The sequence below is a fragment of the Bos javanicus genome, chromosome 4, assembly GCF_032452875.1.
Source record: "Bos javanicus breed banteng chromosome 4, ARS-OSU_banteng_1.0, whole genome shotgun sequence".
Lineage (NCBI taxonomy): Eukaryota > Metazoa > Chordata > Mammalia > Artiodactyla > Bovidae > Bos > Bos javanicus.
The window spans coordinates 113,747,377-113,768,624 of record NC_083871.1 but is presented as its reverse complement, the minus strand read 5'-3'; the positions used below and the strand labels follow the sequence as shown (position 1 = coordinate 113,768,624).

Sequence of the window (21,248 nt, the reverse complement as noted above, 5' to 3'; positions counted from 1 at the left end):
ACTTATATGCAGAGTACATCATGAGAAATGTTGGACGGGAAGAAACACAAGCTGGAATCAAGATTGCCAGGAGAAATATCAATAACCCCAGATATGCAGATGACATCACCCTTATGGAAGAAAGTGGACAGGAACTAAAAAGCCTCTCGATGAAAGTGAAAGTGGAGAGTGAAAAAGTTGGCTTAAGCTCAACATTCAGAAAACGAAGATCATGGCATCTGGTCCCATCACTTCATGGGAAATAGATGGGGAAACAGTGGAAACAGTGTCAGACTTTATTTTTTTCAGCTCCAAAATCACTGCAGATGGTGATTGCAGACATGAAATTAAAAGATGCTTACTCCTTGGAAGGAAAGTTGTGACCAACCTAGATAGCATATTCAAAAGCAGAGACATTACTTTGCCAACAAAGTCCATCTAGTCAAGGCTATGGTTTTTCCTGTGGTCACGCATGGATGTGAGAGTTGGACTGTGAAGAAGGCTGAGTGCTGAAGAATTGATGCTTTTGAACTGTGGTGTTGGAGAAGACTCTTGAGAGTCCCTTGGACTGCAAGGAGATCCACCCAGTCCATTCTGAAGGAGATCAGCCCTGGGATTTATTTGGAAGGAATGATGCTAAAGCTGAAACTCCAGTACTTTGGCCACCTCATACGAAGAGTTGACTCATTGGGAAAGACTCTGATGCTGGGAGGGATTGCGGGCAGGAGGAGAAGGGGATGACAGGATGAGACGGCTGGATGGCATCACTGACTCGATGGACATGAGTCTGAGTGAACTCTGGGAGTTGGTGATGGACAGGGAGGCCTGGCGTGCTGCGATTCATGGGGTCACAAAGAGTCAGACAGGACTGAGCAACTGAACTGAACTGAACTGATGGGACTGGATACCATGATCTTCGTTTTTTGAATGTTAAGTTTTAAACCAGTTTTTTCACTCCCCTCTTTCACTTTCATCAGGAGGCTCTTTAGTTCCTCTTCACTTTCTGCTATAAGGGTGGAGTCATCTGCATATCTGAGGTTGTTAATATTTCTCCTGGCAATCTTGAAGCAACAGTTAGAACTGGACATGGAACAACAGAGTGGTTCCAAATTTGGAAAGGAGTACATCAAGGCTGTGTATTGTCACCCTGCTTATTTAACTTATATGCAGGGTACATCATGCGAAATGCTGGGCGACTAAGCACAGCTAAAGAAGAGCTCATTGACGCAATCAGGCAAGAACTGAGCAAGTCAAATACTGCATAGAGAAGGAGAGATAGGACTTTCATCTGGGGAGAGAAGAAAAAAAAACCTACAAGGAATGACTGATAACAACAATAAGACCCTTACATTTTGTGAGCTGTAAGAAGAAAATGGAGACATGCAGTTGGAAGGAGGGAAAAACTAACACATTTTGAAAGCCTTCAAACATTACTACTCTGGGGATAAGCTATTTCCCTCCCAGTTTGCTGCTTTTTTTTTTTTTTAATTTTGATTTGATTTTATTTTTTTGTATTAGTTTTGCCAAATATCGAAATGAATCTGCCACAGGTATACCTGTGTTCTCCATCCTGAACCGTCCTCCCTCCTCCCTCCCCATACCATCCCTCTGGGTCGTCCCAGTGCACCAGCCCCAAGCATCCAGTATTGTGCATTGAACCTGGACTGGTGACTCGTTTCATACATGATATTATACATGTTTCAATGCCCTTCTCCCAAATCTTCCCACTCTCTCCCTCTCAAACAGAGTCCCTAAGACTGTTCTATACATCAGTGTCTCTTTTGCTAAACTTAAAAGCTTCTGCACATCAAAGGAAACTATTAGCAAGGTGAAAAGGCAGCTTTCAGAATGGGAGAAAACAATAGCAAACGAAGCAACTGACAAAGAACTAATCTCAAAAATATACAAGCAACTCCTACAGCTCAACTCCAGAAAAATAGATGACCCAATCAAAAAATGGGCCAAAGAACTAAACAGACATTTCTCCAAAGAAGACATACAGATGGCTAACAAACACATGAAAAGATGCTCAACATCACTCATTATCAGAGAAATACAAATCAAAACCACTATGAGGTACCATTTCACCCCAGTCAGAATGGCTGCGATCCAAAAGTCTACAAGCAATAAATGCTGCTTTTTTTTTCTCTGACTTTTAAAGCAGGATGGAGGAGAGTCGTATAGGAGTTCCTGTATCAGTTATGCAGAAAATACTAAACCCATCAGGCAAGATCACTGTGCATTGAAAATATTTTCATGTCAAGAGAAAATCACACATTTCCATCCATTGCTAAAATAAAGAGGAGAAAGGCTTTAAAAAATCAAGACATACGCAAAGTGTTACATCAATCTTGTCTAAAGTCACACTTCTCATGTAGCTCTAAAGAAAAAGACTTGCAATTTTTAAAACTTTAAGTCCATTAATCTTTGTTATTATTGTAAAGGTCTTCTCTGGGCAATTATTTGGTAAAAGGTCTTTCATGTTTTGTATACATTAGAATTTTTAGTTTTTTCTTTAAAAATTTGCAAGAAAACTTTTCATAACCAAAGTAATAATATTTTTCATCATCTCTCCGATTGAAATTCTTTTTTTCACCCAATAATCCAAGCTGTTTTATATCTGGCCCAAGTTCCAAGCGCTGAGTCTATTAAAAGCCATCCAGAGTGTTTTTTGTTGGCCATTCAATTCTGGCTTCCGTTACTAGTTTTGTCAAGTCTGTTTTTGATGGCTAAGAGGAAACCTCTTATCTAACCCTGTATGTATTTACTGAAAAGATCTCTAACACCTTTTTTTGGTTTCTTTTTTCTTGGATTCACTGCACTGCAGCACACTGCAATTACCACTCATCGTGAATGTTGTGAAACATCTTCCTGGCTCTTTTCCTCTCTCCTGTTCCAGTTTGGTACCTGCTTTGTCATCTCCATTCATTCTGCACCAATATCATGCCTTCATTTTGAAGCTTAAATTTTCTCCATGCTTACTTTTAACTAAAACTTAATCTGAATCTATTATAAGTAAATAATCATCAAGATTTAAATTTAATAACCAATAAATGTAGCTCTGTGTCACTGTAACCCATGTTGTCTACACAAAGTGTTCATAAAAGTACCACAGCACTCATTAGGAAGATTGTTCAAAGGGAAACAGTCTTCAGACATCGACTAAATCGGTGATGATGTGCTTATTATGTTCTGACACTAGAAACGGTAAATGTGCCCAAGGTTTACATTGCAATACAACAATAATATGTGATACAACAGTTAGAGTGAAGTGTATTTCTACCCAAACAACAGAACTGTGTTGAATAGTAAAATATTTTACAGTGTAAATTTAAATTCAAGCAAATTATCATGAAATAAAAGTTCAGTTTCCCAGGTATAGCTATATTTCAAATTCCCAATAACCACATATGGCTAGTGTCTACCATACTGGATACTGCAATTTCTAGAAAATACTCAAATATTTGGAAATTAAATATGTTCTCCTTAATAATCCATGAGTAACAAAAGATATCACAAAGAATATGCAAAATATCATAAACTGAGTGATAGTGAAAAGAGAACACACAAAACATAATGAGATGCAGATAAGCATGTGTAGAGGGAAGTTTTATAACTTTCTACCTTCGTGTTAGAAAATAATAACTTTTAATAGTTTACAGGATATTGTCCATAGCATGTTGTAGAGACTCGGGATATTATTATGCTCTTCTGAAGGATCCTGGGTTTGCTCCAGCAGGCACTTAAATTACTGGTCGATGCCTCTGTGTCAAGTTCCCTATAGCCTCTCCCTGTACTTGGTCACCTCTCAGGGTCTTCCAACAATTGTTTAAAACTCTCATTATTTTGAATTTTCTACAGAGTGTATGAAAGTTATTACAGGATAATTCAAAGCTGGAAAGCTTCCCTGAGATTTTTAGCCACTGCTTTGACCACCAAGGAGGAAGCAGCCTGTGGACTCACTGGTCAATTCGGACTCTCCAGATCTCTCTCTTTCATGCTTTGCTCCTGTGTAGGGGTTTTTTTGAGAATAATGAATTCCAAAGGTCACTATTTTCACAGCTTTGGCCAAGACAACCCCCTCTCCTCCCCCTACCCATGACCTCATCCTCAGCACCTCTTTCTTTCTGGTTCCCAGACCATGGGATTTCCATGCTTTCCCTGTTCTCTGATGCTCAGGGAGTGATGGTGTGAAGCAACAGCTCCCCTTCCTTCTGAAATGTCATGGGAGGGATTTTCCTTGATTTTTAGTAGTAAAGGAGAGAAAACCCCATATTCCGAAAAATTTTAAGCAATTCCTTTAGAATTTTTAATGAATGACGTGTTTTGAGTGACTTGCCATTTGCCATTTAGTGACTTGACATTTTGTGAGTGACAGTGCCTGTCATTTGGTCAATACTTTTATTTTCTAGGATGAGATCAATTAAGCCAACAGGGTTAAAACAAAAGTACCTAAGTTAAAGATATTTATCTTCTTATCTTAAAGGAAATGCGAATGATTTTAGCTGTTAGTTTAGTGGCTATGAAGTAATGGGTCTATTCACTTAGAAACAAAATGACTTTATTTCACTTATCCTTGAAGAATTTACAGATTCTCCCAGTTTTTTTTTTTTTTTTAATGTTTCAGATTTTTAATGTGACTTTAAATTTTTTCTTTTCTCATTGTGTAAATTTAAGGTGTGCTCTGTCTTACTTTGGTAGACTGGTATATCGTAGTTGGTTTTCATTTTAACAATCTTTAGCACATCACATACTTATACTACAATATTATTGTCTACATTCAATCTACTGTACTATAGACCTCTATGGCTTTTTAGTGCTTGTGACAAGTTTGTGCCTGGAACACCATCAGTCTTATCCCCTGTGCCCCCACGTCTTGGTAACCAACATTCTCTTCCTTTTTAAAACAGGTTTGACTTTTTAGATTCCACATATTACACAGTACTTGTCCTTCTTTGACTTATCTTGCTTCCAATTCTCCCAAATTCAATACATAAACATAAGACAACTCTAACTGGAATACCAAAAATGTACTTTTTAGAAAATTCAACAAGTAATTTTAATTTTCACACAGAAGAAGAAATGCCTGAAAATAACAAAAGAAATACAAAAATGGTGACTGGGGAGGAAATCGGAAGTGGAGGGGGTGAGTTGACATTACAATCAAAGCCACAGGAATCAAGTCAATATTTTATTCACATAGGAGTTGAGAAGATGGAAGACAAGAAGAGAGGCAAAAATTCTCACAGAAATCATAGGGAATTTGAAAATTTACCATATGATAACTGCTGTTTCAGTTCAGCAGGAGATGATCACCGACTTAGTAAATGGTCTGGCACAAAGGCTATCTTAAGCATACTCCGATGTGTCTCTGTTCTGACTCCAGACCCTTTTAGCTAAAGACCTGCTCCAGCTTTCTCATGGGTCCTTGCCGAGGACCAGCCCCGGCTGATCCAGGGTATTCGAAGGAGAGACGGCATAGGCGAGGATCAGGATACAATAGCTTCAATTAGATATTAATTAAAGATATAAAGAGTAATAGAATAAGGATAGCTCAGTAGGAAAATTCAGTGGAGAAAAGAGGCTGAGTAGCTTGGTTTACGCGGGGGACCAATAAAACTTCAAGACAAGAAGCTTGCACCACTTACGTAGGCCGCAGGCGTCCTTCCGTTCTCCCGAAGGAGAGGAGACACTGAGGCCTCCCCGGTCGGATCTTAGAAGCCCAGGCAAAATTAGTAAGCTTGGTGGGTTCCGCTCTCCAGATGGAGACTCAACCAGAGTGAGAGAGAGAGCGACATGGGGAGACCAGTATTTCGAGAAACTGATCCCAATTCTTTATTTTCCAGAGTCTGTTTTTATACACTGAGATGTTATACAAAAGTCACGTGGGGACAGCAGTCCTGACTTTTATTAAAGTCAGGTGCTTCACACAAATGTATACAGAGGTCTTAGGGGTGTTACATCATCTTCTGGCCAGGGGGCCTGCTGACAATTTACGACCCTCTCCTTGTGACAGCGGTCAGTCAACCAGGACACTTATTTCTCCAGGGCTGATTATTCTCAAAACAGACGCCACCCAAATAAAGTTACATTCCTACAGGGTGAGGGTGTAGTGGGTTTTAGTTAAGGAAAGAATTTACTTAGCCTAAGGTCTAACGTGATTAATATCAAAGGTTAATACTTATTTCTTCTATATATTCATTAATGTGTGTAAGGGCAGGGGATGTGGAGACTTAGCAACAAACATTGGCTCAACAAATGAAAAACCCTTCACCAACACAATTTCTAATTAGCCCACTATACTTAGAGTTTTCTAACTTCTCTAAAGAACCTGTTTTTAGAGGGTTTAAAGCATCTCGTGCCTCTCACGGTTGGGAGGCTGTGAGCAATCACATGTGGCCCGACGAGCCTGTCAGGCAGGCTAGAGAACCTTCAGAGGACTTTGTAGGTTAAAACACTCTTGTCACACCCAAGAGTTTTTATTGACTGGAGCTCTAGGTTAACTCCTTCTCCGAAAGAGGTGGTGGGGGACAGCCCCCCGTAAAGTCAGAGGTGTAGGTAAGAGCACAAAGTAGTAAAGTAGGCAGGCTCTGGTTATGGGGGTAGACGCTCGAGGATTTCCAGGGGGACTCCTGAGGCTCGATCCCGCCTTTGCGTATGTCGAGCCTCCTTCCTCATGACCTTTGTCACGGGCGGAGTACCTCACTCTGGCCCCCAACAGCAGTGGACGTCAGGTGGTGGGGAGGAAGGATGGGGAGTGAGTGTTTAATGGGACAGGGTGTCATTCGGGAAGACAGAAAGTTCTTGAGATGCTCAAGTGATGACTGCCCAGCAATGTGAATGTACCGAAGGCTACACCTAAACGTGGTTCAAACAGTACATTTTATATTATGTATTTTCTACCTTATTTTCCCCTAACAAAATTCAGAAAAAAGAAAAGGAAGGAAAGCATGTGAACCTAGGGCACATCTCGGATGCAGACGCTGGTCTTCCTTTGTCCTGCCCGCACCCAGACGTCTGCCCCAGGGAGGCTAAAGTGGGGGACAGGCTCTAATCGCGGCCCTCCACCTTCTCTTGATGCTTCCAGGGCTGCGGGGGGATGAAGGGACTCCGCAGATGCTGAGGCTCATCCTGGTGGGAAAATCCGGGAGCGGGAAAAGCGCCACCATCCTCTGGAGGAGAATGTTAGAGTCCAAGCTCAGTGCTCGCCTGGTGACCCAGGCCTTCCAGCAGGGGCGCCACGCGTGGGCAGGGAGGGAGCTGCAGGTCATCTACACACCTGAAATCCTGTCCCGCTGGGCGGCCCCGCGGGGGACCACTCAGGGCGTAGGCGAGGCCGGGGCCCACTTCCCACCTGGGCCTCACGCGGTGCTCCTGGTGACTCAGCTCTGCCGGTTCACCGAGGAGGACCAGTGGATGGCTGGGCGCCTCCAGGAGGTGTTCGGGGCGGGCGTCCTGGCCCGCACCATCCTGGTGTTCACGCGGAACGAAGACATAGACGGCTGCTCGCTGGGGACGTACCTGCGGGAGACCGACAACAGGGCGCTGGCCAAGCTGGACAAGGTCTGCTCAAGGCGACACTGCGGCTCCAACAACAAGCGGGACGGAGCCGAGCAGGAGGCCCAGCTGAGGGAGCTCATGCGGCACGTCGAAGGGGTCCTGTGGGAGCACGAGGGCCTCGCCTACAGCCCCCTGGCCGCCCCTCAGCCCCGCACCGCGCCCCATGAGAACTGGGGCCTCTGGTGGCTGGGCGCCAAGGAGGGGCACAGGGACCAGGCCTGGCTGTGGGGCCTGCACCGCATACTGAAGGAGCCCGAGCAAGCTGGACGCCAGCTCCCGCAGAGCGTGCCCATCTGAGGTGCAGTCCTCCGCGGCTTCCTGCCTGCCTCCCTGGGGAGTCTGGCTCCCAGGCCCCTCACTTGGCTCCATCCCAGGGGTCCCTGGCCCCTCCTGTCTCCAGGGCAGCCTCTGGTCAGGCGAGAGGAGGTGAGTGGGCTCCTGAGTTCTCAGGTCCTTCATCACACCTTCCAGAACACAGGGGCCCTCCTGCTCTGCACCCCCAGCCATTCCTCGTGTATCTCTAGGGTTCCCTCTCTGCAACAGAACTCTGAGAGAAGCCAAGCCTCCTGAGGCAGGCCTGTGTTCCCTTCTGTCGTAGAACCCCGGCAGCATCCCGGCCATTGGAGTCTTGGCTTAAAACTCGATGCAGCAGATCAGCATGGTTGTGGACCGGGCAACTCTGCATCTCTTGGGCTGTGTCCTTGCCTGTTAAGAGAAAGGCACAACGGTTTTTAAAGCCCTGTGCCAGTGGGGCAGGACAGGCTCTGGACTGGGGAGGAGAAGGCAACTAGAAATGGGGGAGGGCCACAAGGAGCTGCTCTTGATTCGCTCTTGAAAGAGGCCACCACCTGCAGCAAAGGGACCCCATGGGAAGGAGCAAAGCAGGGCAGGGGTATCCAGGGGCCAGGTCTGCTCAGGGAATGGGGCCTAGACCTGGCTGCAGGACACGCACCCCCCTGGAGGTCCAAGTGGACTTGGGCAGTGGAGGAGCTCTTCCCAGGGAGGCTTGGACAAGGGAGGTCATATACCTGATACTGCCCCTCTGATGCCCACCCTCCCGCATGGAGAACAGAGCCTCTGCCTGACCTGCAACCCCGTCCCTTCTCCCCTGAGAGAAGGGAGAAAGCGTGGGGTGTATGGGCGTGTACCCAGGTTCCCCAGCCAGGTGTTTGGGGGTGTAGAATGGAGGGAGGAAGGAAGAAAGGGAAGCTGCAAAGAAAGAAGCAGGAGACCATGTGAACCTCCTTGGGAGCAGCCTATGGGCCTCCGAGAGTCCTGCAACTCGGGGTGTCATCTCGTCCTCACCCAGAGGACCTGCCGAGGACCAGCCCCGGCTGATCCAGGGTATTCGAAGGAGAGACGGCATAGGCGAGGATCAGGATACAATAGCTTCAATTAGATATTAATTAAAGATATAAAGAGTAATAGAATAAGGATACCTCAGTAGGAAAATTCAGTGGAGAAAAGAGGCTGAGTAGCTTGGTTTACGCGGGAGACCAATAAAACTTCAAGACAAGAAGCTTGCACCACTTACGTAGGCCGCAGGCGTCCTTCCGTTCTCCCGAAGGAGAGGAGACACTGAGGCCTCCCCGGTCGGATCTTAGAAGCCCAGGCAAAATTAGTAAGCTTGGTGGGTTCCGCGCTCCAGATGGAGACTCAACCAGAGTGAGAGAGAGAGCGACATGGGGAGACCAGTATTTCAAGAAACTGATCCCAATTCTTTATTTTCCAGAGTCTGTTTTTATACACTGAGATGTTATACAAAAGTCACGTGGGGACAGCAGTCCTGACTTTTATTAAAGTCAGGTGCTTCACACAAATGTATACAGAGGTCTTAGGGGTGTTACATCATCTTCTGGCCAGGGGGGCCTGCTGACAATTTACGACCCTCTCCTTGTGACAGCGGTCAGTCAACCAGGACACTTATTTCTCCAGGGCTGATTATTCTCAAAACAGACGCCACCCAAATAAAGTTACATTCCTACAGGGTGAGGGTGTAGTGGGTTTTAGTTAAGGAAAGAATTTACTTAGCCTAAGGTCTAACGTGATTAATATCAAAGGTTAATACTTATTTCTTCTATATATTCATTAATGTGTGTAAGGGCAGGGGATGTGGAGACTTAGCAACAAACATTGGCTCAACAAATGAAAAACCCTTCACCAACACAATTTCTAATTAGCCCACTATACTTAGAGTTTTCTAACTTCTCTAAAGAACCTGTTTTTAGAGGGTTTAAAGCATCTCGTGCCTCTCACGGTTGGGAGGCTGTGAGCAATCACATGTGGCCCGACGAGCCTGTCAGGCAGGCTAGAGAACCTTCAGAGGACTTTGTAGGTTAAAACACTCTTGTCACACCCAAGAGTTTTTATTGACTGGAGCTCTAGGTTAACTCCTTCTCCGAAAGAGGTGGTGGGGGACAGCCCCCCGTAAAGTCAGAGGTGTAGGTAAGAGCACAAAGTAGTAAAGTAGGCAGGCTCTGGTTATGGGGGTAGACGCTCGAGGATTTCCAGGGGGACTCCTGAGGCTCGATCCCGCCTTTGCGTATGTCGAGCCTCCTTCCTCATGACCTTTGTCACGGGCGGAGTACCTCACTCTGGCCCCCAACATCTCCCCCTTTTTTATTTCTTAAAACAGCCAGATGCAGCTCAGTCGCGAGCCTCCAAATGCTCTGCCGAAGAATCCTGACAATACAAGGAAGAATGATTATGAGAAGTAGAATTAGAGACTAGGGATATTAGACAGAATATTTTTTCCAGAAATAAAGTTAGAGAAGGTGTTAAAAAAAAATCATTAGCTGCTCCAGTGGTGGTAAAATCCAGTCGAGAGTGTTCCAAGGTCTGTGTTTGATTATGAAGTTTCCCTAAGTCCAGGCCAATATCAGAACTGTTACAAACACCTGAGATATGATTTTTAATCTTTTCCCATTCATAATCTGTCTCGTTTACCTTCAAAGATGTCACGCATATCCACCTGTAATCAGCGTGGCATGTCAACGCCATCTTCACCTTTAAAGCCTGTAACTCAATCCCAATATGCATAATTGCTTCTTCTAAGGCGTCTACTCTCATCTCCAATTTTCTATCTATAGCTTCCTGAGTTGCTAGAGTTAAAGAAACAATTTTAGACATGGTATCAACATATTGGGCAGTATGCACTTGTTGAGTCAATGATATTGCTGCCACAGTAACAGAACTAATTGCTGCTATTAAAGCTGATATTCCTAAAATAAGTAAGACCACAAACCGTCGCGATCGCATTAAATCCTGCAGTTGTTGTTAACACAGTAAGACCATAGCTATCATATAGGCACCATAAGATAGAATGGGCATTGTAACACCACAAAGGAGCAAACATTACATTGAGGGTTTAAACAAGATGAAAGCATACATTGTTCACAAGTCACTACGTTAGGTCCACCTGAATAATTCATGCCTACATTAAGTTTGTTGGAGTCATTAGTAAAAAGGAAAACATAAGGCGAGTGTGGACAAGCTAAAACAGAATAAGTAGAATTATTTTCTGGTTGGAGTTCACGCTGCAGCAGCCCTGTCAGCCTCGCCGGGATCTCGATGTTTATCTTGTCTCCCCTGCTGGCCGGCGCCGCGCTGGTCTGGACGGCACTTTGTGGGTGCACTCTCTTCTCTGGCCCTCACTCGCTGCACAAACTTCTTTGCTCTAGGTCGCGGGGTGCAGTGAGGAGGGTGCGGGGCGAGCGAGTGCGCGCAGCGAACCTGACCTGTCTGGAACCCAAATTGGTGAATCTGCATCCTGTGGAAAAATACAAGCACATCCTCGACCGCTAGTTAATAATGGGTCAGGACCCTTCCATTGTCTGGAGAGGAGGTCCTTCCATTTTACCAACGGCTTTGTATTTGTTGTTCCGGGCACCAATGGCGAAGCATTGCAGTAGTTCCGGCCGAATCGGCATTTAAAATATTTATTACAAAAAGAGCATGTTGCAAGATTTGATGGGGAGAGCTATACTTAAACTCCCCTTCTTTTAATTTTTGAATTTGAAGCTTTAATGTTTGATGTGCTCTTTCCACAATGGCTTGTCCCTGGGGATTATAAGGGATGCCTGTATTGTGTTTAATTTGAAACTGTAAACAAAATTCCTGAAAAGACTTAGAAGTGTAAGCAGGAGCATTGTCAGTTTTCAGAGCTTTTGGTAGGCCCAAATATGAAAAACAAGTAAAGAGATGTTGTATAACACCTTTAACTGCCTCTCCGGTACGAGAAGTTGCAATAATGACATGAGAAAAGGTATAACAAAGGACAGTTTTCCAAATGAAGAGACATGAGTTACATCCATTTACCAGAGTATGTTAGGTTTGAGACCACGAGGGTTAACTCCCATAGGTAGACTATTATAAACAGTGGGGCAATATAAGCAAGAACGCACAATCTCCCTAGCAGTTTCTCTGGGAATTTGGAATTGATATCTTAAGGCAGTAGCATATTGATGATGAAGTGAGTGAGAGGCTCTGGCCTCCTCAATCACAGTAGCCACTGTATTTCTGGTCAGCCAAATCATTAAAGGCATTTAAAGGGCCGGGCAATCCGGAATGAGCCCGAATGTGTCCAGTGAAAAATATTTTATTTCTTTTCCAAATTTGTTGCTGTAATTTAGTTAACAAATGAAATATGGTAGTTTTATTTTTAGACAAAAACCACAGTTTCAATGTGTGGAAACAACCTGACAATATACTGAGAATCAGAATAAAGCCCCGGCTCACTGCTCTTTCTGTCTCCATGTGTTTGACTATTCTAAGGACCTCACATTGCTGTAATCAGGCCATTTTTGCCCTACTTTGTCTGGCTTATTCACTTTGCATAATGTGTTCAAGCTTCATTCATGTTGGAGCAAGTGTCAGAATTGCCTTCCTTTTTAAGGCTGAATAATATTCCACTGTAGGTGGAGGTGTAGACTTCCCTGGTGGCTCAGATGGTAAAGCGTCTGTCTACAATGAGGGAGACCCGGGTTCAATCCCAGGGTGGGGAAGATCTCCTGGAGAAGGAAATGGCAACCCACTCCACTATTCTTGCCTGGAAAATCCCATGGATAGAGGAGCCTGATAGGCTACAGTCCACGGGTCACAAAGAATTGGACACAACTGAACGACTTCACTTACTTAGGTGTGGGTGTATATATGAATGCATATTCATATATATATGATATGGAGTTAGGGGGTTGTTTCCACTTTTTGCTATTGTGAATAATGCTGCTGTGCATCTCAGCGCACATATATTCAGTATCTGTTTCAACTCTATGGGGTATATTCCCCAGAAGTGGAATTGTGGGATCATATGGTAGAATGCCACATTTTATGCTTCTGTTTTGAAACTTCTTCTCGAGCCACCTATTCCCACCAGGTGGGATCATCCCCTCATGAACTGGGAGTCTGAGCTTCCTCAAGCACCTCTGGTTGGAGACCTTTCCCAGGAAGAGGGTGAAGTTGGAAGCACACACCCTCTGTTTCCATCCTCTCCCTGCCATAATTGAACACACCACATTACCTTCACTTTTCCCGTCAAGGAGTGTTGTGAGGGTGGGGTCCTTTCAGCCAGACCTCCAGCTCCACAGCACAGCTCACACTGGGGTCACAGTCCTAAGCACCACTGTTGAAGTTTGGGCTGGACACCCTCACCCAGGAGAATATCAGAACCATCAGCTGTGAATAGATGTTTCATGCCCATCTAATACTGAGGACTCTACATCCAGATTTTAGAAATGACTGCAGCTGGAGGGCACGAAGGTAACTCCCTTCTCCTGGCCTTGCAGGTATCAGGACCCACAACACATAGAGAAGCACCAAAACCTAGCTGATTTCCAACTTGTTCCCAGGGAAAACACTGCTGTGTCTCAGTGCAGAGCCCTCAGCCTCTTGAAGCCAAGACTGGCACTGTCTTCTTCCAGCTCTCCCCAAGCAGGGGTGTGGTTTCTCCTACCTTTCTGCCTTGGTGGACTTACCCACCCACCAACTCTGACTGGAAGATCTGGGCTCCCTCCAGCTTCTGCAGGTGACCTGAATGACTGGGAGTTCCACAGAAGGAAGAAAGGGCAATGTCCGTCTGTACTCTCAGATGCAAAGCTGGAGGAAGACAGTGGTCTCCTGCCTGGGCAAGCCTGGAGACACTGATGCCACGCCTTTGGACTTAAAAGCCAAATACACTGAGCATGGAAGAGGAATTTTAAAGTAATACTTAACCCCGATTGCTGCAAAAAGGGTAAATCAGGTGTGAACAAGGGACTGTCACTTTCTATGCAGCTTAATATTATGGGTTTCTCGCAATGGCTCAGGCCACTGAAGTTTGTCTAATAAAAACATAGGTGCATGGAACTGCATAATAAATTGCCAATCAATTCCTTTATCCAGGAAAGTGATGGATTTCCAGCATTCCTAAATTCCTAAGTTCTGTCTCTCCAGGTTAGATGGAAAGTTGAGCCCATGAAAGTGAAGCCCCTGACCCTGATGAAACAGCTTTTGGAGGGAGGGAGCCCCTTGGGAAGACAGAGCCCAGACCTGTGGGCCCTTGATTGCATCCTATGTGTTCACTGGTGCTTTGCAGCCTCCGTGGTCCTGACAGTCTCACAGCAGAGCCAGCACGACACCCACCAGGGGCCTGGGGCGAGTCATCTGTCACACCCACGAACACATCCTTCCTGACACTCAGTGAAGGGGCAGTGGCTGTGGTCTGTCATCCCTTTTGACCCAGAGCACCATCAGGGACTCTTCCCTTCTGTCTGGCTGGGGTGAAGGGAGGCCCAACCCAAATGCCCAGTGATGGCCACCCCGGTGGGCGAATCTCTGACTGGGGAGACTCCTGCTGCCCCTCCCAGCACACCACCTGCCCCTCAGGCCCCAGGCCCGCCTCTCTCAAGTTCATGTCTGCTAGAAGGTTGTTTTACCTCCTGACCCGTCTGGAGAAGGATCCTGAGATGCGCCTTCTTCAGGTTACTCCAGGAAAAGGATTTTGAATTCTTCTTCCTCAATCTAGAAAAAAACCACAATGTGTCTTACTGATGTTTCCTCTGAGCTTTCAGGGGCTCCTGACTTTTGTCATTCTCTTGCCCATGGAAGCTGTTTGCATTGGTTTGTTGGCATGGGACTGCATAAGAGGGTGTCTGAGATACCCACTACCTCCTTTAGGGACCCTGTTTCCCCCTTCCTTCCCCTGCACTTGTTCTCCACTTGGGGAGTGGGGGGGATTCTGTGATGGGGAGAAATGACCAAAGACGTGTCCTGACAGACACTGTCCTGGGAGCAGTGGCCAGGGTGCTGGGTGGACGTGAGCAGGATGTTGCTGGAGGGGCTGGTGAGGAGCTCATGGGGCCAGAACAATCTGTGGGGGGAGCCTGGCAGTGAGGGCCGCAGAGGCCAAGTGCTGGGTGGTGAGGAGGGTGGCAGACACGCACAGGCTCCCTCTCCACGTGGGGTCCAGTCCTGCTGGGAGCCCCGGGTCCTCAGCGCTCAGCTCCAGGGCACCAACTCGGGTGGTCACACTGCTGGGGCCTCCGTGTCCCCGGAGATGTGGATGCTGAGTCCAAACTACATATTCCTAAGATCTTGTCCCCTTGGAATATTCGAGGACATTTTATGATGTTTTCTAGAGCAATTCCCAGTCCTCTTTGCCAAGGAGGGCATTGTCACCCACCAGGAACTCCTGTCATCCACTCTCAAGCCCAGAGAGCTGTCTGCCCAGCCCCCGGCCCCCTCACCCCAGACCCTGCCCGATGGGGCATCACCACACATGCACCACGCGCCATTGTTTGTCTCCAACATGGAGCAGATCTGTCACCTTGTGAGGTTTCTCAGGAGAAAAGTGAGACTCATAGAGCATCCTGCCCAAGGGTAAATGGGGAGCACCAGGCAGAGCCCAAAGGCTGCAAGGTCCTCCTGATTCCCCTGGCTCCTCCCATTGCTCCTGAAATAGGCACACACACACAGACACTCTCACAAACACACACACACATACACTCACAAACATACAAACAAAATATAAATATAAACACAACACAGACACTACACACATGCACTTACAGAAGTAGAAACATAGCACACACGTACGACACACGTGAACACATATTTACTCACAAACATATGAACATACGTACACAGCACACAAACATAAGACACAGAGACCATTCACACACATATATTCAAACAACCAATAGATAGTAACAACATACACCATTCATGCATACACTCACAAACATACAAACACATGTATAAACATACATGCAACACAAACATAACACACACAGAAAACACACATATATTCATCTATGTACAAATAGACACACACAACACTCACATACACACATAACACACACACTTATTTATACACATATACACACAAAATCACTATGCACAGCATCCCCACAACACACTCTCAAGCACAATACACACACACAGACTCACACACACAGGCACGGTCACCACGGCCTTGGACTTACCGCCCTGCTGTCCGTGGGACAGGAGGAATGCCCGTGTCTTGTGTCTCCTGGGGCCGTGTGCTCTCCTGAACATTCTGTTTCTCCTTTGAGAGTTAACATGCTGCAGGCCGAATGGAGGAGATCAGTGACAGTGCCCCAGACGTACACACACATAGAGGACATGGGGGATATTTTTTCAGTAATATGTGATCCAGACGCTCAGCTCAAGAACTGCCCTTGAGAGCGCAGCCATCAGCCGTGAGAAGAGGGAAGAGGAAGTGGGCGGAGCCCCCCAGCAAGGCCCCCTACTCAGAAAGCTCTGCAGGCTGCACTTGCCTGAAGCCCTGGTGGCAACCCCCTCCAGTATTCTCACCTGGAAAACCCCATGGACAGAGGAGCATGGCAGGCTGCAGTCCATGGGGTCACAGAGAGTGGGACACGACTGAGTGACTTCACTGGTAACATCAGCAGGGGAAATAGGAACACGAGTGTTGTCATTACTTTTATCCTGAATTAGGACAAGTGGAACTCAGAGGCTTAAACCAAAGCAGCAGATCTTTCAGAAAACGTGCTGCCAGCAGAATGATTTTTTACTGATTTCCTCCCTTTTTGAGAATTCCCCTTCCTGCAGACATCCTCTGTCTTCTCCATCATGACACATACTCCCTGACTCTCTTCCATCCCCAGCTCCTCCTTCAGCTGCTCCATTGGCTCCAGGGTTGCCAGTTTGCTGACCCTAGATCTTGAGATTCATCACCTCCATCATCCCATGAGCCTCACCGGCCAATTCTTTACAATAAGTGTCTCTCTATACTTGTGTATATCCACACACATTCTGTGCCTGAACATTCCAAGATCTGTGTCACATCAGAGTCTGGGTCTAAGGTTTGCTTTCTGTGTTTTCTCCTGCCTTTAGCACATGCTGTAATGTTGTTGAAAGTCAGACATGATAATATCAGATATGAGGAATTAAGGTGAATAGGCCTGTGGTGTGAGAGTTTATGTTGACCTGGCTGGGAGCTGGGCTGTGTTTAACGTTTGCTGGAGCTTCATTCTCCTCTGGTGCCCTTGTTTGTCTCCCCAGTTGTCTGTGGGTTTCCCTAAAAGCCCTTCTTAAATAGAACTTGTATCTTGCTGTTCACTCCTCTTTATTCACTGTTTTCATCCTGTGTCCTGTGATGTGGGGAGGAGTGAGGAGGGAAGCATTATTTGGGGATTGAATCTCACTCTTTCAGTGGGTCTGTGTTCCTGGGCTGTGGGCATCACAGTGTTTTTTTGTTTGTTTGTTTTTTCTTTTCCTCCTCTTTTCCCCCTTTAAGTGTTACTGGCCATGTCTGGTCACTTCTGACCTTTCTCACCTTATTTTATCCTAAGATTTTCTTTTCTTTGATGGTCTGGCCTTCAAGAACATCTTTGGTTACTTGAATGCTTCATTTCCACCTTTATTCTCTGGAACTGCTGCAAAGAGCTGGTACTAAAAGATTTTTCAGGGAGTGTATTCTATTAATAAAAAGATTTCAATTAAGATTTTGGAGGTTTAGTGGTGCTTTGGAGGATTCAAATGTTCACTATTAACGCTATTTTAAACTTTTTTCTAGAGGAAATATATACTGAAACCATAAAAGACAAAGAAGCTGCATGTATAAAAATGTAAAGAAGGATGTGAAATTATCATTATTTGTAGGTGCTTTGATTATATATCTGGGAAAGATTAAGAGAATAAATTAATAAACTATGCAAACAATAGAATTTAGTAAACCGATGGATGCAAAATTAAAAAAAAACATAAAATTTGTCTTACAAACAATAGCCAAGTACAAATAACTTGTGATTTTTAAAACAACTGCAATACAAAATAAAATTAAAAGCCCAAGAATAATTTAAAAATTGTTTTAAAAATATAATAGAGAAAACCCTGAGAAACTTCTGAGACTATGAAGCAAACTGAATTCTCCCATGTTTAGTGAAAATATACATTAACTAGAGAACTTTCAGATGTTCAAACTGGATTTAGAAAAGGCAGAGGAACCAGAGATCAAATTGCCAACATCCATTGTATCACAGAAAAAGCAAGAGAATTCCAGAAAAACATCTACTTCTGCTTCATTGACTACGCTAAAGCCTTTGACTGCTATGTGGATCACAACAAACTGTGGGAAATTCTTAAACAGATAGGGATACCAGACCACCTTATCTGCTGCGTGAGAAATTAGTATGCAGGTCAAGAAGCAACAGTTAGAACTGGACATGAAACAACGGACTGGTTCAAAATTGGGAAAGGAGTATGTCAAGGCTGTATATTGTCACCTTGCTTATTTAACTTATTTTCAGAGTACATCATGTGAAATGCCAGGCTGGATGTAGCACAAGCTGGAATCAAGATTGCTGGGAGAGTATTTGGTTCTTCTCGGAGATGCCCAGCCGGGGTGAGTGACCTGAGGACTGCATTGGGCTGGTCCCTGCTGAGAGCTCGATCCTGCACAAGGAAGAGCTCAACAAAGATTAAAGAACAAAAAGTTGTTGTGGATGAACTTTCTAACCTGAAGAAGAACAGGAAAGTACATAGGCAGCAACAGAATAGCAACATATTCTTTCTTGCAGACCGAACAGAAATGCTTTTTGAAAGCAAAAATATATTGGATGAGCTAAGGAAAGAATATCAAGAAATAGAAAACTCAGAGAAGACCAAAATCAAGAAATAGTCAACTTGATTTTACATAGCAATGTGTGGCATTTGTTGTGCAGTAAGCTTTTCTGTTGAGCATTTTGCAAAGATTTGAAAGAGGATTTACTGTGTAATCTTAAACGACGGGGGCCCAATAGTAGTAAACAGTTGTTAAGGTCCAATGTTAACTATTGTTAGTTAACAATGTTAACTATTCTCTGGCTGTGTCCTTTACTTAAGAGGTGTGTTGACTGCCCAGCCTGTGGAAGATGAAAGAGGCAATGTATTCCTGTGGAATGGAGAAGTCTTTAGTGGGATCAAGGTCTAAGCTGAAGAGAATGATACTCAAATCATGTTTCATTATCTTTCCTCTTGTAAGAATGAATCTGATATTTTGTCGCTCTTCTCAAAAGTCCAAGGTCCTTGGTCTTTTATATATTATCAAGCATCTAGCCATTCTTTATGGTTTAGTAGAAACTTTTTTGGTCATCGTAGCTTGCTTTGGCATTTTAGTAACTTGGGCAAGAGTTTCTGCCTCTCTTCAGTTGGCGCTCAAGCATCTGGAGTGGCTGGTCAGTCGCAGGATGTTCCAGCATCTGGAATTTTCAGAATTGATCTCAAGTCTGTTTCCATTTCCAAATCTGTAGTTTAAAAGTTGTATCCTTGGAAGTACAATTCTGGGTGGGGGCAGGGGGCGGGGATGGAATGATATCAGAGAATGTGTTAATAGCCTGACTGAGATTTCAGCAGACTTGCCAACATTTGTCTTGGTGGCAGCAAATGAAGCCAAACTGTATCTTAAAGAACCTGTTGTCCCTTTAAGTATGGCATTGCCACAAGCCGCATTTGAGACCCATTGCAGCAGCATTTCCAGGAGGCCACTGACAAGAGACACTTCAGGTCTTTCTTACTGATGGACACATGAAGGAAGTAGTTCAGCAGTTCATTGGTGTCCTGAGTATCGCAGTCAAGAGACGTGTCTTGTGTTTACCTAGGGATGAAAACCTGACGCCAAGCGAAGTTTTGAAAACTAGTAATAGGAAAGCAAATGTTGCAATTCTGTTTTCTGGAAGGATTGATTCCATGGTCATCACAGTCCTTGCTGACCATCATATTCCTTTAGATGAACCAATTGATCTTCTCAGTGTGGCTTTCATGACTAAAGAAATGACCATACCAGTTAATTTTAACAAAAAAGAAAGAAAACAGAAAAATCATTGTGAAATACCCTCTGAAGAATTCTCCAAAAGTGTTGCTGCTGCTGCTAGCCCTGGTGAACAGTTCAATGTACCAGATCGAGTCACAGGAAGAGCGGGACTGAAGGAACTGCAAGCTGCCAACCTTAACAGATTTGAAATTTTGTTGAAATTAATGTTTCTCTAGAAGAACTGCAAAGATTAAGAATAACTCGAATATCGCACTTAATCTAGCCCTTGGATACAGTCCTGGATGATAGCATTGGCTGTGCAGTCTGGTTTGCTTCCAGAGGAGCTGGTTGGTTAGTGACCCAAGATGGAGCAAAACTGTATCAGAGCAGTGCAAAGGTAGTTCTTACTGGAATTGGTGCAGATGAGCAGCTTGCAGGTTATTCTTGTCATCATGTCTGCTTCCTGACACATTGGCTGGAAGGACTGAATAAGGAAATTGAAATGAAACTGGGTTGAATTTCTTCTAGAAATCTTGGTCATGATGATAGAGGTATCAGTGATCACGGAAAAGAAGCAAGATTTTCTTTCCTGGATGAAAATGTTGTCTCCTTCCTAAATTCCCTACCAGTCTGGGAAAAGGCAAACTTGACTTTACCCTGTGGGATTGGTGAAAAACTAATTTTGCGTCTTGCAGCAGTGGAACTTGGTCAAACAGCCTCTGTTCTTCTGCCAAAGTGGGCCATGCAATTTGGATCCAGAATTGCAAAAATGGAAAACAATAATGAAAAGGCATATGATAAATGTGGAAGGCTCCAAATAATCTCCTTAGAAAACCTTTCAGTTGAAAACTAGATGTTTTATAGTGTAACAACATTTACTGAATGATGGTTTTTTAAAAAATAAAATAAAATACTCTGCTGCTTTCAGTTAAAAAAAAATGCTGGTAGAAATATTAGTAACCTCAGATATACAGATGACACCACACTTATGGCAGAAAGCAAAGAGGAGCTAAAGAGCCTCTTGATGAAAGTGAAAGAGGAGAGTGAAAAAGCTGACTTAAAACTCAGCATTCAAAAAATGAAGATCATGACATCTGGTCCCATCATTTCATGGCAAATAGATGGGGAAACCATGGAAACAGTGACAGACTTTCTTTTCTTGGGCTCCAAAATCACTCCAGATGATGACTGCAGCCATGAAATTAAAAGATGCCTGGGTACTCTTTCTGCCTCCTTCTGATGCCTATGTCAGAAGCTTTCTCTATCTCCTTTATACTTTAATAAAACTTTATTACACAAAAGCTCTGAGCGATCAAGCTTCGTCTCTGGCCTGGATTGAATTTTTCTCCCCTGGAGGCCAAGAATCCTGGCATCTTTGCATGGTCCAGCAACAACCTTTCATCTTGGGGGCTTGTCCAGGATCCTTCTGGACAAGGTAAGGATGCTTGGAGCTCTAGTT

General features: G+C 44.6%; 1 protein-coding gene, 1 long non-coding RNA gene and 2 pseudogenes across 2 annotated transcripts; 3 read left to right on the top strand and 1 right to left on the bottom strand.

The window, feature by feature from the left end:
• The first annotated feature begins 6,701 nt into the window (after positions 1-6,701).
• On the top strand, positions 6,702-8,848 carry GIMAP6 (GTPase, IMAP family member 6). Its single transcript, XM_061415130.1, has one exon. The coding sequence runs from the start codon at positions 7,057-7,059 to the stop codon at positions 7,834-7,836; it is 780 nt and encodes a 259-aa protein (XP_061271114.1). The 5' UTR covers positions 6,702-7,056; the 3' UTR covers positions 7,837-8,848.
• Positions 8,849-13,889: 5,041 nt separating this feature from the next.
• Positions 13,890-17,403, bottom strand: LOC133246628 (uncharacterized). The gene is made up of 2 exons (XR_009736092.1): positions 15,999-17,403; positions 13,890-14,535 (listed from the first exon to the last, which is right to left on the bottom strand). It is a non-coding gene; the product is annotated as an uncharacterized LOC133246628 (long non-coding RNA).
• Positions 17,404-18,390: 987 nt separating this feature from the next.
• On the top strand, positions 18,391-18,795 carry LOC133246883 (ASNSD1 upstream open reading frame protein-like; annotated as a pseudogene).
• LOC133246882 (asparagine synthetase domain-containing protein 1-like) lies at positions 18,701-20,657 on the top strand (annotated as a pseudogene).
• The last annotated feature ends 591 nt before the right edge of the window (positions 20,658-21,248 follow it).